This window comes from Colias croceus, chromosome 6, assembly GCF_905220415.1.
Source record: "Colias croceus chromosome 6, ilColCroc2.1".
Classification (NCBI taxonomy): Eukaryota; Metazoa; Arthropoda; class Insecta; order Lepidoptera; family Pieridae; genus Colias; species Colias croceus.
Window position 1 is genome coordinate 9,733,937 of NC_059542.1, and position 17,928 is coordinate 9,751,864.

General features: G+C 33.2%; 3 protein-coding genes across 4 annotated transcripts in view; 1 reads left to right on the top strand and 2 right to left on the bottom strand.

Moving 5' to 3' along the window:
• The window catches only part of LOC123692240 (NAD(P)H-hydrate epimerase), a 494,715-nt gene extending 487,487 nt beyond the window's left edge, over positions 1-7,228 (bottom strand). The window contains exons 1-4 of the mRNA XM_045636960.1: positions 7,045-7,228; positions 6,717-6,928; positions 5,714-6,037; positions 5,254-5,499 (exon numbers count right to left, since the gene is read on the bottom strand). Coding sequence (XP_045492916.1) covers positions 5,271-5,499; positions 5,714-6,037; positions 6,717-6,928; positions 7,045-7,080 — 801 coding nt within the window. The 5' untranslated portion in view covers positions 7,081-7,228 and the 3' untranslated portion in view covers positions 5,254-5,270. The remainder of the gene's footprint in view (positions 1-5,253; positions 5,500-5,713; positions 6,038-6,716; positions 6,929-7,044) is intronic.
• Positions 7,229-8,572: 1,344 nt separating this feature from the next.
• LOC123692474 (transmembrane protein 115) lies at positions 8,573-11,946 on the top strand. The gene is made up of 4 exons (XM_045637228.1): positions 8,573-9,113; positions 9,406-9,601; positions 10,054-10,230; positions 10,482-11,946. The coding sequence occupies exons 1-4, from the start codon at positions 8,603-8,605 to the stop codon at positions 10,699-10,701; spliced, it is 1,104 nt and encodes a 367-aa protein (XP_045493184.1). The 5' UTR covers positions 8,573-8,602; the 3' UTR covers positions 10,702-11,946.
• A 933-nt stretch (positions 11,947-12,879) lies between these two features.
• Positions 12,880-17,716, bottom strand: LOC123692472 (E3 ubiquitin-protein ligase Hakai). Of its 2 annotated transcripts, none has more exons than XM_045637227.1 (8): positions 17,254-17,716; positions 16,723-16,910; positions 15,624-15,698; positions 15,331-15,432; positions 15,027-15,128; positions 14,545-14,697; positions 14,126-14,255; positions 12,880-13,286 (listed from the first exon to the last, which is right to left on the bottom strand). In XM_045637227.1, the coding sequence occupies exons 1-8, from the start codon at positions 17,462-17,464 to the stop codon at positions 13,129-13,131; spliced, it is 1,119 nt and encodes a 372-aa protein (XP_045493183.1). In that variant the 5' UTR covers positions 17,465-17,716; the 3' UTR covers positions 12,880-13,128. The 2 variants fall into 2 exon arrangements, with proteins under 2 accessions (XP_045493183.1, XP_045493182.1); XM_045637226.1 differs by having other exon boundaries at positions 14,126-14,258.
• Positions 17,717-17,928: the final 212 nt, after the last annotated feature.

Below are 17,928 nucleotides of genomic sequence, written 5' to 3' on the forward strand. Positions count from 1 at the left end.
GATTTTAGCTTAGGATTTTAGTGATTTCTAAAAAAAAAATTAAAAAAATATATTTTTGAAAACTGAGTTGAAAACATGACGAAAACTTTAAACTATGATTAATAAATTTAAAATGAAACAATTTGAAAGAGATGTAGTTTTCAAGGAAAAACAAGAGTGTTTACGAGAAATATCTCAATGCATTGTTAAGTGTGACTTGATATTTTGATGCTTTTCATCTTGATTGCATTGCACATTATTATAAGTAGGTATGATTTGTTTAATATTATTATTATTATTTTGCATGGATGATACCAGTAATCCAGTTAAAAACTATTCAAGCAACAATACAAAATTGAACGATCTGTCCGTTCAAAATGTTTAAAGACACAAAATCAGTATCTCGACGAGATTTATTCTAGGACCAAACGGTTATTCATGTTGAAGAGCAGTACAAAAAAAACAAGATGGAATAACTGCAGACATGGAAGAGTTAATGATGTCAGAGATAATGATAGTGATTCTTATTCTTTATTCGCGGCTGAACGCGGCTTTTAGATTTAATATGATTATATTGATTAAACAAAATTTAATTGTATTTTATTATGTTTTTTCTTACTTTCACTAGCTGTTCTTTTTTTATCTGTATCAGATAACTGTACCAGATTACATATATATAATATTATATAGATGAAGATGTTGTTAATCTCTCAAAAAAACAAAGCTCGTAATAATAAATTAAAGTATCAAAACTTTATTTCCAACTATAACCTAAGTTACCATATGATGATTTTTTGAATTTGCCGCCTTTTCATTCGTTAGCCGGACTCTATCACTATCACTACATAGTATAAAACAAAGTCGCTTTCTCTGTCCCTATGTCACTTTGACCTTTGTACGCTTAAATCTTTGAAACTACGCAACGGATTTTGATGCGGTTTTTTTAATAGATAGAGTGATTCAAGAGGAAGGTTTATATGTATAATAACATCCATTAAATAGTGGCGAAGTACTGTTATTTTTGAGGTTTCTAATGTGATGTCGTAAAAAATTACATGTTTTCCGCTTACATTGCAAACGCAGGCTGAACCCTACGAGTTTTATCAAAATAATGTACTAAGTATTATGTAAAACCTACTTTTCAACCTAGAATTAAAATAACTATTAGTGTATTAAGTAGTGTCAATCTATGGTGTATAGTATATTAATAAATAAGCACTCTCAGAACAATAGATTTATTTAATTAATGAAACGATACCATTTTAAATTTCGCACTGTTTATGTATGATGTGCGCATGCCTTAATGCTCTAAGGCGCATGCGCAGGTTTTTATTATTTTATAATTTTAATAAAATAAATAATTCAACAATTTCAATGATGAGCCTATACGGACCTAACGGTAAAGAATACGATTATGATAAAATTTGCCAATTTTGCTATGGATGGGGTGCTAAAGTGTAACTTTTTTATACCTAAAATTAAAAAAAATTATTAAAAAAAAACTAAAGGGGACCTAACGAAAAAATTGTGGGACCTTATAGGACCTAACGGAGACCTATCGATTAAGGTCATTTTCGACCCAAAATTCTATGGATGGGGTGCTAAAGTTGCATTTTTTTATACCTAAAATTTAAAAAATTATTTAAAAAAAAAACTAAAGGGGACCTAACGAAAAAATTGTGGGACCTTAAAGGACCTAACGGGGACCTAACGATCAAGGTCATTTTCGACCCAAAATTCCATAGATGGGGTGCTAAGTTTGCACTGTGCTAAGTTTGCACTGCACCAGTGCAAACTTAGCACCTTTTTTCGTTAGGTCCCCTTTAGTTTTTTTTTTAATAATTTTTTAAATTTTAGGTATAAAAAAATGCAACTTTAGCACCCCATCCATAGAATTTTGGGTCGAAAATGACCTTAATCGATAGGTCTCCGTTAGGTCCTATAAGGTCCCACAATTTTTTCGTTAGGTCCCCTTTAGTTTTTTTTTAATAATTTTTTTTAATTTTAGGTATAAAAAAGTTACACCTTAGCACCCCATCCATAGCAAAATTGGCAAATTTTATCATAATCGTATTCTTTACCGTTAGGTCCGTATAGGCTCATCATTGAAATTGTTGAATTATTTATTTTATTAAAATTATAAAATAATAAAAACCTGCGCATGCGCCTTAGAGCATTAAGGCATGCGCACATCATACATAAACAGTGCGAAATTTAAAATGGTATCGTTTCATTAATTAAATAAATCTATTGTTCTGAGAGTGCTTATTTATTAATATACTATACACCATAGATTGACACTACTTAATACACTAATAGTTATTTTAATTCTAGGTTGAAAAGTAGGTTTTACATAATACTTAGTACATTATTTTGATAAAACTCGTAGGGTTCAGCCTGCGTTTGCAATGTAAGCGGAAAACATGTAATTTTTTACGACATCACATTAGAAACCTCAAAAATAACAGTACTTCTCTACTATTTAATGGATGTTATTATACATATAAACCTTCCTCTTGAATCACTCTATCTATTAAAAAAACCGCATCAAAATCCGTTGGGGAGCGTTCAAGTATTACGTAACGCAATTTTTGTATATTTTTGACCCCCCCTCCTCCCCTTGTAACGCACCATAACGTTTTACTATACCCCCCCCCCCCCCCAGTCTCAAAACGTTACGTAACACTCAAGTGACCATTTTTACCCTAAAGTTGCAAAAAAGTATATTACAGATTTTATCCTTTTTAATCCGCAACACCTGCGTATTATGTTTATAATCATCATCACTAACAAGTACTGACAAAGAGAACAACAATAAATGATGTTTAATACAATCTAGGGATTCCCAGTGAAATATAAACAAAAAGGTTTGCCAACTTACGAGAACAAATCAAAAATGACGACCAGACTAATACAATTAAGGGATTCCCCGTAAAACGTAAATGAAAGTGGTTGCCAATTTTGGAGTTTTAATTCACTAATTTTTTATAAAAAAAAACAATGTTACGTAACGTGTTGTAAGAAAGACCCCCTCCGCCCCTGTAACGCATCGTAACGTTTTACGAGACCCCCCCTCCCCCCAAATTGCGTTACGTATTACTTGAACGCTCCCTTGCGTAGTTTCAAAGATTTAAGCGTACAAAGGTCAAAGTGACATAGGGACAGAGAAAGCGACTTTGTTTTATACTATGTAGTGATAGTGATAGAGTCCGGCTAACGAATGAAAAGGCGGCAAATTCAAAAAATCATCATATGGTAACTTAGGTTAGGTTAGGTTATAGTTGGAAATAAAGTTTTGATACTTTAATTTATTATTACGAGCTTTGTTTTTTTGAGAGATTAACAACATCTTCATCTATATAATATTATATAATTTATATATGTAATCTGGTACAGTTATCTGATACAGATAAAAAAAGAACAGCTAGTGAAAGTAAGAAAAAACATAATAAAATACAATTAAATTTTGTTTAATCAATATAATCATATTAAATCTAAAAGCCGCGTTCAGCCGCGAATAAAGAATAAGAATCACTATCATTATCTCTGACATCATTAACTCTTCCATGTCTGCAGTTATTCCATCTTGTTTTTTTTGTACTGCTCTTCAACATGAATAACCGTTTGGTCATAGAATAAATCTCGTCGAGATACTGCTTTTGTGTCTTTAAACATTTTGAACAGACAGATCGTTCAATTTTATATTGTTGCTTGAATAGTTTTTAACTGGATTACTGGTATCATCCATGCAAAATAATAATAATAATATTAAACAAATCATACCAACTTATAATAATGTGCAATGCAATCAAGATGAAAAGCATCAAAATATCAAGTCACACTTAACAATGCATTGAGATATTTCTCGTAAACACTCTTGTTTTTCCTTGAAAACTACATCTCTTTCAAATTGTTTCATTTTAAATTTATTAATCATAGTTTAAAGTTTTCGTCATGTTTTCAACTCAGTTTTCAAAAATATTTTTTTTTTAATTTTTTTTTTTAGAAATCACTAAAATCCTAAGCTAAAATCGCAGAAAAAAAAAAAACACTTTGACAAGCTTTGACACATCAACAAATCAGGTTTTAATGACAGATAACTGTCAAGTGTTGCCAAATAAATTTTCGAAATAAAAAGCCAGTTTCATCTTTCGAACCAGACATGACTAGTATAGACACAAGATTTATTTATTGATTTAAATTTAATAAATGAAACTTTACCAATTTAAATTTCGCATTGTTTATGTATGATGTGCGCATGCCTTAATGCTCTAAGGCGCATGCGCAGGTTTCAATTATTTTATAACTAGTGGTCCGCCCCGTTTTCGCCCGTGGTACATATTTAGTATCCTATATCCTTCTCCTGTCTCTAAACTACCTCCCTGCCAATTTTCAGCTAAATCGGTTCAGCCGTTCTTGAGTTATAAGTGGAGTAACTAACACGACTTTCTTTTATATATATAGATATACTATATAGATTTTAATAACATAAATAATTTAACAATTTCAATGATGGGCCTCTACGGACCTAACGGTAAAGAATACGGTTTTGATAAAATTCGCCAATTTTGCTATGGATGGGGTGCTAAAGTGTAACTTTTTTATACCTAAAATTAAAAAAAAAATATTTAAAAAAAAACTAAAGGGGACCTAACGAAAAAATTGTGGGACCTTATAGGACCTAACGGAGACCTATCGATTAAGGTCATTTTTGACCCAAAATTCTATGGATGGGGTGCTAAAGTTGCATTTTTTTATACCTAAAATTTAAAAAATTATTTAAAAAAAAACTAAAGGGGACCTAACGAAAAAATTGTGGGACCTTAAAGGACCTAACGGGGACCTAACGATCAAGGTCATTTTCGACCCAAAATTCCATAGATGGGGTGCTAAGTTTGCACTGGTATCTTTTTCTTTGGGCGCAAGTCAAATAAATCTGAATATTTTTTAAAGGTTGTTGTTCCTGTTCTAAATAGATTTTAACAATATCTACGGCCTACGTCGTATTTGAAATATATTACATCATCCCCTATAGAAGTTGACGAAATAAATATTCGAGCTTAAATTAAAATTATATATTGAGCCTAGGCATATATTATGAGATGATTATGAGACTTCAATTCTGGGTTAAGGAATTAAATGTTAATAAAAATGCATATTATAAGTAACTACATAAAAATATGAAAAAATTTATTCAATCTTAGTACTAAATCATCACCAATAAGTAGTTACATTGCACTTTTATCCCACTTTCACATAATATACAAGCAATGTATTATTTTATTTTTTTGTTACAATTCTACAATCTGATCCTGACTAGGGTATGGTGGTAGAGTCAAATTGTATTTCTGCAAGATACCAGGAGGAAGAAATCGTCCCCCAAGATAATGTTTAGCATCTTGAATAAATTCCTTTTTTGCACATAGTTTAGGAGCTGATAGAGAAATCAGCAGAGCAGGTTGTAATGCATGGTTTGAGTCTGGGCCTTTTTCTACATCCCAACCACTTGGAATGTCTACACTGAAATAAAATAGCAAAATTATTGTTTTATGAATAAAGTAAGTATGAACTTCACATTTTTAATGATAATATTGTCTTCTTTTCTAGTAGACATAGAACTAGAATTGAAACATGATTCTAATAATTGAAACAATAATTACTAATAGAAAACAATTAACAGCAGATAATAAATTAAAATATTATAATATCCTGTAATGGCAAAATCTGGTCTTACCTACAAACTGGCAATCCAGAATAAATTAATGCATCCAAAGCTGGCTTCAATGCTTCCCGCACAGGTGGTTTGAAACTAAATCCAAATAGGGCATCAACAAGAACTTTATATTGGTTCTTTAGTTCGTTTGGTGGAGGCAATGAATCTACAATATTGACCCCAAACTTCTCACATTGCCATAGAAGGTTCTCATACAGTGGTTTTGGTGTGCGTTTAGGGTAGTAAACTGATACTGAATAGCCAAATAAAGTCATATGTCGTGCAGCTACTAAGCCATCTCCTCCATTGTTGCCTGGGCCACATATTATTAATGCTGAATTATGCCTGAAATATGAAAAATACTCATAATTAATAATGATTAGAAACAGACATATTGAAAACAGTTTATTAAAAAGTTGAATTATATTTTTACCCGACTACGGCAAAGCAAAAGGAGGGTTATGATTTTGACAGGCTATGTATGTATGTATGTATGTATGTATGTATGTATGTATGTATGTTCATCTGTTCCCTCGTAACGTCTAAACTACTTATCAGAATTTGACAAATGACATATCATTAGAAGCGTCTTAATTGTCCGCTGGTTATAGGCTATATGGGGTTTCACAAAATCTAATGTGGCGTAGTCACACGTTGTTGAAGTGCTACGGTAGATAGGTATATTAGGTATGTAACGTGTGACTACGCCTTTCCAAACATGAAAATTTATCTTTACATAGTGGAATATTGCATACTTCAGAATAGTATTGTATGACATTATTGTCAATTTACAACGAAGGCATCTTGGTTGAGTCTACTGTGTCCATTTACTTGCAACTACATTAGCAACTTTGTTCAGTTCAGTATTCTGAAATCTTGTTTTATACTTTTTCAGCGCCGGTTATTGTCGTAGTTGGGTTTTAGTTTTTTCACTTTATATTATTACATTTGTTATTGTGTAGTTAAAAAAGAAAAACTTTTGAAATCATAATCATTGTATTATTTTTTAGTGGTTTTAACTTACGATGTTGTCGGGAATACTTTAGCAACTGCAGTAGCCACACTTAAACCCGCTAATTCCATTAACTGATCTACACTAAATTTGTATTCATTAAATAAGTCCTGATCTAAAGCTGCTGCATTTTCTTGGCTTAGATATGTTATATCTCGTTTGATATTGCATTGATTTCCAGCGCAAGACATTTCGCTAAAACTCCAAGTATTTGCTACTCTTAACTAAAACATAAAGATATAGCTATAAAGTGAGTCCAAACAAATATTATTTTTGCTGATGAGAGTATAGTTATTAAATTGATACGTTATTATCAATATCAATATGAACATAAACATACCAAAAAAGCAGTTCGTATAAACCGATTGAATAACATTTACTCCTATTGACCTAATCTTTTATCTTAAATATCTAACCGGCTTTTATTTATAAAGAATATAAACTATTTATTAGCAAGACCTCTCAGTATTATATTATCATTAAAAAATAACAACAACAATCGACCGATCGACAGCATAAACTTGGCATATAGCCTATAGCATCCTTCCTCTATGGCCTATAGGTATATATAATATAAGGCCGCCTTTACACCTGTAAGTTACTTTCGTAAAAATTATGTAATTGACTTACGGTTGCATTTACACTTAAAATAAATTTACAGTAAATAATGCTTACGTAATTTTTGTGAGTTTAAACTTACATAAATTATTACACGCCCGTTTGCATTAAATCAGTAAAAAAAATGCCTCGAAGACGCCACGTTCAAGCGGCTGCTGCATATATAATTTTGTCCAATAAAAAGCGACGGAAAAATAATACTGAAAGAAAATGCTGGGTAAAACCTTGGTTAGAAAAAAGAATGGCACAAGGTGCGTTTGAAAATCTTTTGAAGGAGTTGACAATGGAAGACCAACACGGATTTTTCAATTTTATAAGAATGAATACTACAAGTTTTGAATTTGTCCTTTGAATTTGTTTTGAAATTGTCCTTTCAAATTATGCAACTTTCAATGATTTCATCTGGAGTGGTATTAAACATTTCGCTAAGTTCAACATGTAGTGAATTTGTTTTTACGCGGTTTTTGTATTCTTTATTTTTGTAGTCCCACAGTATGGGACGTGCTTCAAAAGCGGTAATAAAAGCTTCTACCTCGTTTGGTGACCAGATTTTATTTTGTTTTTGTTTAGAGGACATTGTTTTGGTGAGTTCTCAACTTATCAAAATAATTCAATAAGCTGCGAGTCGCTTCCGTAAGCAAACTCGAACACGTTTAGACTTGTAATTTTTAAATTTACGAAAGTTGTAAAAAATTACAGTAAGTTACTTACAACGAGTGTTTACACTTGAAAATTTATCGTAAGTAGCTTACGTAAGTGACTTACGTAAGTAAAACTTACAGGTGTAAAGGCGGCCTAATATTAATTAATAGTTGGCACCAATGACAATCACAGATGACAATGATAATAAATGGATTGTCAAAATGTCAAAATTCAAATGTCAATTATTTTTGCAACCGAGTAAATATTTTTAGAACCGAGACCGCGATTGGTAATAATAGCAAATATCGTATCTTACTATTTTATTTTATACTAGCGGTCCGCCCCGGCTTCGCCCGTGGTACATGTTTACGTTTTCTCTACATAAGAACCATCCTCGTACTTCAAGGAATATAATAAAAAAAGAATTATCGAAATCGGTTCAGCCGTTCTCGAGTTATGGAATTACAACGAAAAGTGGCATTGATTTTTATATATTAGATAAATATTTATAATATTCTTTTCCTATGTCTGTTTTAACAAAATTCAACTTCGTGAATAAATTTATAGGCTGCATTCACAGTATAATCTGCATGTTTTGACACTGTAGATTATGACATCACTGACATTAAGTAGTAAAAATGGCTGCGCTTCGAGCGTTTAGTCGTAATATACCGTATTTACGACAGCAATTTTCAGCATTATTAGGAAACACATCGCCATCAGTCAAATTTATTTGTGTTGTTGTAGTCATAGGCTATATATTATCGTTTTCCGAAGATGTTGTCAACGTACTTAGTGTTACTCCGGGCTACTTATTACCACCATCTTTTCAATTGTGGTCCACTTTCACGTTTTGGTTTCTTGAAATACACTTGTGGGAGGTGATTATAGACGTTATAACAGTTGGTCTTTGTGGAAAATTGATAGAACCACTATGGGGTCAAATAGAGATGATGAAGTTCTTCATGCTGACGAACATCGGAGTGGCGTTCTTGACGACGTTTTACTATTTGATTATATTTTCGTGGACCCAGGACTCATCGTATCTCTTCGATATACACGTTCACGGACTTGCGGGTTATCTGGCTGCAGTGTGTGTTGCTGTAAAGCAAATACTGCCAGACCATTTGTTGATAAAGACGCCGCTTGGTAAGATTTTTATGTATACTTTTTGTTAAGTAACTACATTAAACGCTCTATTTATATACTAAGATCTTCTCTAAGAGTATAATTATAAAGGTATTTTACTTTAAATGTTTTATGTGAAGAATCAATGTAAAATCGAATGAAGTGCATGCAGCATTTTAATTAACTTTCATTTGATTAGATATTCATATCCTTGTTCCACTGTTACACTTACTAGTGATCAGATGTACCTTTAAGACCAAAACAAAATAAGATATGCTTATTATGTATTCAATACTATTTTTAATTATTTTAGGTAAATTAACAAACAGATCTTTGCCGTTACTGATTCTGATATTGGCAATAATCTTCTGGGCGGTGGGAGAGTTGGAGGGTACTTACCCATGCATGTGGGGAAGTGGCACTCTACTCTCATGGATATACTTGAGGTTCTGGCAGAGGCACAGCAATGGATCAAGGGGTGATATGGCTGATAATTTTAGTTTTGATAAGTGAGTATTCTATGTGTCTATGAATATAATTGTATATTCTATTATTATTTGTATATGTAAAGTATTACATTATGCAGTCGCAAAATTTAGGCTCATCTTGAAGGCTTAAATGATGGGAAATAAGGAGCAATGTTTTGCAAGAAACTGGCTGTAGAAACACACTGAAGTAAAATGTCTTGCTTTGAACTGTTATTGATGAATTTTATTCTGTACAAATATTGTTTTCCAAATACTGTTAGGAGATGTCAGCCACTACTATCTAATTGAGTGTGAATTGAATATACCAATATCATGCTATATAAAATATGTCAATAGCTTGTATCAATTGAGGTTAGACCAATTACTGGGCAACCAAAAGTAGTTTCTGTTTTATTGATCATAAATTTTAATTAGGTAAAATCCCTATGACTTTTTAAGTTATAGAACTATAAACTAAAACTATCTTGTTCCAGTTTCTTCCCAACAGTCCTACAGCCAGTCGTGCGGGGTGTGATCGGCCCGGTGCACAGGTGCTGCGTCCGCATCGGCGTGTGCTCGCCGAGCCCCCGGCGCGTGCACCTTGCGCTCAGCCCGCGAGGTGTCACTATATCCATGCCAGGGGTGGAGCCGCAGGATATGGAGAGGCGACGGTAAATGCTTATATTCATTTGAATGTTCTTTGTGGTATGTCATAGTAATGAAAGAAAATTTTTCATTTGTATTTATATGATATCTCATAGAAATAAAACAGCATTATTACAAATTTTGTAGTTAAATTCTGTAGCAAAGCTGATTTTACAGTATCTTTACTGAATAGTGATATGAACAATGAATGAATTTTCAAGGAAAAAAGTGATGAATGTTTTACTCTTTTTAACAAAAATATAAACTTATATTTTAGGCAAATAGCACTCAAGGCACTAAGTGAGAGATTATCCAAGACATCAGAACAAACAAGGCAAAAGAACTTATCTACTAAAGTCAATATGGATGCAGTGAGGAAGATGCAAAGTTCTCACGTCATTCCGCAATTCCCAAGTGAACCGGAGACCAGCCCGCCTCCTGCAGAAGCCACGCTCGTTGATATAAACGAGCCACCACCAACCACCAAAACTTCATGATCAACGTCAATTAATTAGAATATTGAATAGATTGGTTAACTGTGTCCTTCAGTTATTGTCAACTGTAATTATGACCTCTGTAAAATGATTAACAAATTTTAATAGTGGGATAGACTTGATATATGAATTCACACTTTAGTATTTCTTATAGAGTTGTGTCTAAGTAAAATAGATTATATTTCTTTTATTATAAATAATTATTTACAATTTATTTACGATTTTATAGGGGTCCGTATAGTAATTTCCATTGTTAATCTCTGCACATATATAAATGATGAATGACGCAAAATAATTGCTGTGATCATAGTCATTGGTTAGTTACTTCGTCAGATTCCTTATATTTATTGAATAAGTTTACATTAATCACAGTTTCAGTGTAGGAATGTGAGTGTTGTGAAATCATACAGGAATTTGACTGATAGGTTAAGTGAGCCCTAATGTAAATGTGGGGAGAAAGGAAATGTTTTGGAACTCATTGCTATGTCAATAATGCATTTAAGCTATACTTCTATTATAAAGCTGAGTTTGTTTGTTTGTTTGAACTCACTTATCTCGGGAACTACTGGTCCGATTTGAAATTCTTTCGGTGATAGATAGCCCATTTATCGAGGAAGTCTATAGGCTATATATCATCACGCTAAGATCAATAGGAGCGGAGCAATGCGGGTAAAACCGCAGAGCACGGCTAGTTCAAGATATAAATAAGCGAATGAAAAATGATTTGAACAAGTAGAAATTGTGTAAAATAATACAGTGTAACATGTGTTGATATCTGATCTTTACATATGTATTACATGATACATAATAATTTATTGTTCAGCTACATTATACTTTACATTTATGAATGTCTGTAAAAGGGGAATCGTAGAAGATAATGTTTATTAATTGCAGATAAGACTTTACCAACATTATTAGGATTTTTTCTTAATTTTTTGTTAATAAGAGAGTAGGAATGAAGCTTACAAATATTTTCATGAAATCACAATGAAATAGAATGTTTGAGAAATAAGAATATTAAATCTTGAATTTCGTTGTAAGAACGAAACTCCTACATTGCAACTGTGTTACATTTTGTAAATACTTTTCTAAACTGAAATTATTTATATTTCTGAATACTGATACAGTTATTTGTGGTATTAATATTTTTGCATTTGTTGTAATGTCTGTTAATAGTATTTGTGAATGGATGTATGTTTGTAAATATTATAATATGATAGTGTTAAATAAATAACTAATTGATTTTAATGTATGTTTTATTTATACATATTTTAATATGTGCATCAATAGTGATGCATTTCTTGATAAACCTTAGTATTTAATATAACATGGAGATATTCCTAAACTTAGAAATGATTTCATTTCATTTTTCTTTACTGTAGAGCAAAGAAAAATAATTTTATCTGAGTGAATGAGTTTTTAAATTTTACATATAAGTAGTTATACCCGGCGCGGCCTAAGATGATCCCTATGACAGTTCGTCTTAGTGATTGCTCGTATGATGGATCGTGTCGATACTTTACTATTTTATAGGCAAAGGCGTGGTTTGCATACAGCCACGTCGGTAAACATGTTTTTACAAATATTATAAAATGAATTTTTAACGTCTATTATGTAAACGAAACGGTAAGTAAAACGAAAGTTTTCCAAAACATAAAAATGCACCTTATCATTTTCTCGTAATTTTTAACCCGTTTAACACAGTGTATATTATTTTATCATGAAAATGGAATCCCCCATTTAATTTTTCTATAACTTATATTATCATAGGTAAGTAAATTAACGCGAACGGAAATTAATTAATTAATTATGCTGCGATCTTCTGTTCCATTCAATAGTGAATGAACTATAGCTTAAGCATGGAAAAAATGTGAACTCGTTTCCATTATCGAAATTTGTTTATCGATACTTTCCGCACTAGTCGATAAATGCCAACGATGTAAGTTTTGAAGGACGTAAACGTAAAGTCAGATTGATATAATTTCTCGTAAATGTTAAGAATTGTTATAATGCCAACGGAATATCATTGTAATAGCATAAAGCTACGTAAAAATTAATAAATGCCATTTTTAGACGCCTCCAATACGTTTCTAATTTAATGGTGACGCCATTACAAGTTTGTCTCTTGAGAATAACTGTCAGTGTCATAGGGATCATCTTAGGCCGCGCCGGGTATAACAGTCTGGAAGCAATCACATATCATTTTGAACAGTCAACGACTTTGCTGACTTCTTCAAGACACTTCAAACAGTATTCTATAGTTTCAACACTATCAAAGCACAGTACACAATTATTACAAACTGAAACCAGTCAATCTTCACACAAACTTCAAGTCCTAAGTCCATCACATATATTCTATATATTGCCAATTGTTTCATACCACGATTATTTCTATCCATAGTTCTCATCGAAGTAGTAATCGTCCGTATGCTACCTATAGTAGTGGTTCTGAGGCCACTGTGGTACCGAGGCTGGTTGTTGGTAAGAGTCTGGCCAGCGGGAAGTGTCTGGCATGTTGCTGACTGGTGGCATGGGTACTGGCGTCGGCATCGGTGACACACCAGACACGTTTGTTGTCATTGTTGCACCTGTGAATGATAAAGAGACAATTCAAATTTAGAGGACTGAATCGTGTCGCAAAGTTTTCACAAAATGAGCAGATTAAAAACTGAATGATAAGAAAATAAAGTAGATTATACGGATTGTGAGAGACTGAAACACTATGGACACCTGAAAAATGAAACACCAATGGAATACCAAAATGATAGACAGATTAGTCGCTTTGCCGTTTAGGCAATAGCTCCGCTCTCTGACTCTCACACATAAATCAGATTACACCTCGCTCGCTTAAGAGTCGGGCAATTACCCGAGTTTCGTATTACCACATCAGAGTGTGTATAACATATCTATGGCTTTAAAAACATGATAGGTACCATCAACAGTTACCTCTTTCAAACAAAAACATTTATAACATATTAGACTAGCACTTTTGAAACATAACATAGTTTTACCAATATAAATTTATATGGCATTTGAATGCCATAAAAACCAAAAATATAAATTCAACAAAAAAAAGGTCGTGTTCCATCGCGCCGTTACAATATTGTATTCACTGAAAAGTGCTTCATATTGGTTGAGATGGTTGGTAATCATCTCAATAGATGGCGCGCGGTGTAATTAAAAAATAATTCAAAATTGAAAGAATAGAATAAATTTGATCGCTCTGGCGGGTCAGGAGTGGCCGAGTTGGTCAGGCATCCGCCCCGGAATGGCGCGAAAGGATGCGGGTTCGAGTCACGCCTCCTGATCGAATTTTTTCTATTCTTTATAAATTTATATTTATAAAGCACTTGAATGCCATAAAAACCAAAAATATAAATTCAACATAGTTTTACCATCCTAAAAGCACGTAAAAAACATGACATACCGGGTCCCACATAGGTGTTGGGCGGCGCGGAGTAGCCCGGCGCCGCGTAGTAGGGCGGCGGCACCGCCATGCTGTGCAGCACCGACACGCTCGACACCGGCACCGCGGGCGGCGGCACCGGTTGCGGGCTCTGCTGCGAGAGAAGACACATCTATACTAATATTATAAAGCTGAAGAGTTTGTTTGTTTGTTTGAACGCGCTAATCTTGGGAACTACTGGTCCGATTTGAAAAATTATTTCGGTGTTAGATAGCTCATTTATCGAAGAAGGCTATAGGGTATATATGATCACGCTACGACCTACAGGAGTGGAGCCACGGGGGTGAAACCGCGCGGAGCATCTAGTCATTTCACACAACAAAAAAAAAGCAAACAATTTGCTATTATTTATCAACAAATCGATACAATGTTTAACTAACCTGATAGTAATTATAATAATGTTGCGGTTCATGATCATGTATCGGCACCGCAATGAGATTTGCCCTGGAAGCCCTTGGTCTCTCTGAATGAGGGTGTGCGTGTGAGCCGATACCTGCGTTGTGAGATCTGGGGTCTCCAGCTTTGTTTGGCACCTATAAAAATTATATTTTAATAGGCTTTTTTAAACAAATCACTACATTGCATAGTATAAAATAATGTAATTGTCTGTCCGTCCCTAAGTAACAACACAACTCTTTATATAACACAACGGATATTGATGAGATTTTTTAAAATAGATAGAGTGGTTCTTAGGAAGGTTCGAGAATATAATTTATCTTTTCTAAAAAGCGAGTGATGCCACGCGCGGAAATGTACTGTCATATAAAACAAAATAACAATGACAATGAAAAGTATTGAAAATACTGGTTTCTCAACCTATTAAATAATTTTAAGTACATGAAGCATATTTTTTTATACTTACAGATAATGGTTTAACTAAGTTGACAGAGGTCTGTTCAGGCTCAGGTTTCGCTTCTCCACCAGTAGACACATGCCTGTGATTTATGTGTGCTTGCAAATCTCTCTGCAATAAAATGTAAAATGTATTAATTTACTCTTAGACTTTTTGTACACAATTATTATAAAGGCTCATCTCATTCACAAATACATATAATATGTATATTGAAACTACAATCTTTAATATTTTAATTTCCATGGATTTCTTAAACAAAATATGGCAAACTCATATTATAAAAAAATTACAAGTACACTAGTATTACACATACCTGAGACAAATATGTCCTTCTGCAGCCAGTATTGCCGTACCTCGATCCTGAGTGTGTGCACATAAACACAGTCCCCAGACCTGTTTGCTCCACTCTTAATACCTTAAACACCATTTCACACATATAAATTACAGAGAAAAAAAATGCCAAGGTAAATTGTTTTAAATTCAATAAGGTGATATCAACAAACTATTCCTAGTATTCTAATCCAGACATAAATAAGTCTGAAAAATGATTAAGTAGTAGGTATATGACAAATATAACTTTAGATACTTAAAAAGTAAAATGCATACCTTTTCTCTGCACCTTGGGCAGTGAGTGTGGTCCGCTCTCGCACATGTCAAACAAAACACATGCTTGCATGGTATCTGAAAATAATAAATCTTTGTTTAACTTACTAAAATATCAAGATAATTTTTAACATTTCTTTAAGTTAAACATGGTAATAACTCAGGCCCCGGAATCACAGACACAATAGAAAATCTATTGTGTCGTGGACCAATCGGGCCGCTCGGGGCTCAATGGGTTAAACTTCATACAGTATTCAATGCAGTGTAGCTGATCAGTGATCACATACTTGACCATTGAAAGAAAATTGATCAGTTAAACAGATGCATACATCTGGCAAATACCCCACTAGGGGATACGGGACTTAGTTAATTTAATATAAATAAAACCATAAGCAATATTACATACTTTCCTAATGTAACAAATTCTACAAATTCATTTTATTTATAATTACTAGACATCGGATTATATGCATTTGCATATTTGCATATGCAAATGCATAAAACTCTCTAATTACGGCGTTAGTGCATATTTTAGCCTTTTTCCCCAATCATGCATATTTCGTGCATAAATCGTTAAGTAGCGGGAGTTTTGATTGGTCGACTAACCTTTATTAGCCAATCAGAACGCTCAGCGAGTAAACAAACCCTATTTTGGCATGGTAAAATGGCAAAAAATTACAAAATGGGCTCCATTTTAAGTAAATTTTGAGCCATTCAAAATAGGGCTAGATTACCCTTTTGAGGCTAAAAACGTAAAACACGGGTTGAATTCCAAAAAAGGGCTAGATTTAGCCCGGAAAGGTCTAAGGTGGCAACACTGGGCTCGCGGGTGACAAACGTCACAAATTTGCGCTTGAAAATTTGGTAAAAATGCTTAATTGTATATTGCCACAAAAACTATACTCAATTTCAAGAAAATTTCAATGTTTTTGTACAATCTTTGATTTAAATATATAAAAATAATAAAGGTTTTTTTGATTTATATGTGCATATTTTAGGCATATCAGTCGTTTTTAGTGCATATTTCGGCCTTTTTTAGTGCATATTTGCATGCATATTTTGGCATTTTGTTAGTGCATATAATCCGATGTCTAATAATTACCATTCTCCCATAAATGAGTATGGGTTTAGAGCAAGTATCGCAGCAGTATATCATGGGGTTGAGCACTTTCTCCCCAATGAGGTTTGCTCGGTGGTCCCACTCCAGCCGCAGCATGGGCTCCGGGGGGCCTCGCTGTATTGTTGTGAACACTGGTGCTTCTAACTGTGATATGTCGGAGGGAACCTCCACTGGAAAAAGGATAGTAGATTATTTTTGTTGTTTAAGTATTAATGAATGGAAAATGTTATCATTTTGTAGAAACAGTCATTTTTATATTGTACATACATTAAGCAAATTGGATCAAGTTATACTGTAATTACTTTTATTACATTGTGTTATCTGCCTATTAATTAGCAAAGAAAATATTGTGACTTGGCATGTCATGTCATGCTTCTCAACTTAAAAATGGTCATAATACTTATATGTTAGTAACTTTAATAATAGTAGATAACTGGAATCATACTTATTATATGCAAAAACAAACAACTACAAAAATGTAACAACTACACAACTCTTAAAAGTTTTACTTACATTTTGGCGGTACAGTCTGTTCATTTTCCTCTTTAACTTCCTCCTGAACTGGTTCTTCTTGTTCCTGTGCAGTTTCTTCCATGGAACATTCTTCTTCGTCAGAAGACATCACCTTAGGCACTTTCTTGCCTCGACCGCGGCCACGTCCTCGCCCACGGCCACGGCCACGACCACGACCCCTTCCACGGGCATTTCTCTTTTCACTGTTCATTTAGATTGATGAAATAGCAATGTTAACAAAATATAACAATAACCTCACTTGGTGATGCGTCTATGCAATATTGCTGCTATATACGTAACTGCTGCAAGTTGCTTGATAAGAATTAAAAGAATTAGAAGCTAGAGTTAACGTTTTAAGTTTCGAAAATCAGAAATTGTATATGAAATGAAGAATAAAAATAATGTTAATTTATATGACAGTTTAGGACGCAACCATGGAGAAATTTTGGTACTATTGACGTATGTCAATAGGTATTCACAGAGTACAAAATGACAACTGAGACATTTTCCCAGATATCACATAAATTGATGAGATTTATATTTAAAAATCACTCAACTGCTTCTCGAAAAGCTGCAAAGCACAGCTGCAAAGTCTTCCCATATCCCAAATTAAGCAATCTAATAAATTAAAACAAAATTAATGTAAATAAAACCTTATACAAATGCACCATGAAT

What these genes read in the sequence shown, in the direction of transcription:
- LOC123692472 (XM_045637226.1), bottom strand. Translation starts at nt 17,464, where the DNA reads ATGAACAGTGAAAAGAGAAATGCCCGTGGAAGGGGTCGTGGTCGTGGC. An exon ending in ACTTAGTTAAACCATTATCT is followed by an intron (nt 14,698 to 15,026) that starts GTAAGTATAAAA and finishes TAATTTTTATAG; the next exon opens with GTGCCAAACAAAGCTGGAGA. An exon ending in CAACACCTATGTGGGACCCG is followed by an intron (nt 13,287 to 14,125) that starts GTATGTCATGTT and finishes TATCATTCACAG; the next exon opens with GTGCAACAATGACAACAAAC.
- LOC123692474 (XM_045637228.1), top strand. Translation starts at nt 8,603, where the DNA reads ATGGCTGCGCTTCGAGCGTTTAGTCGTAATATACCGTATTTACGACAG. An exon ending in GATAATTTTAGTTTTGATAA is followed by an intron (nt 9,602 to 10,053) that starts GTGAGTATTCTA and finishes ATCTTGTTCCAG; the next exon opens with TTTCTTCCCAACAGTCCTAC. An exon ending in CAGGATATGGAGAGGCGACG is followed by an intron (nt 10,231 to 10,481) that starts GTAAATGCTTAT and finishes CTTATATTTTAG; the next exon opens with GCAAATAGCACTCAAGGCAC.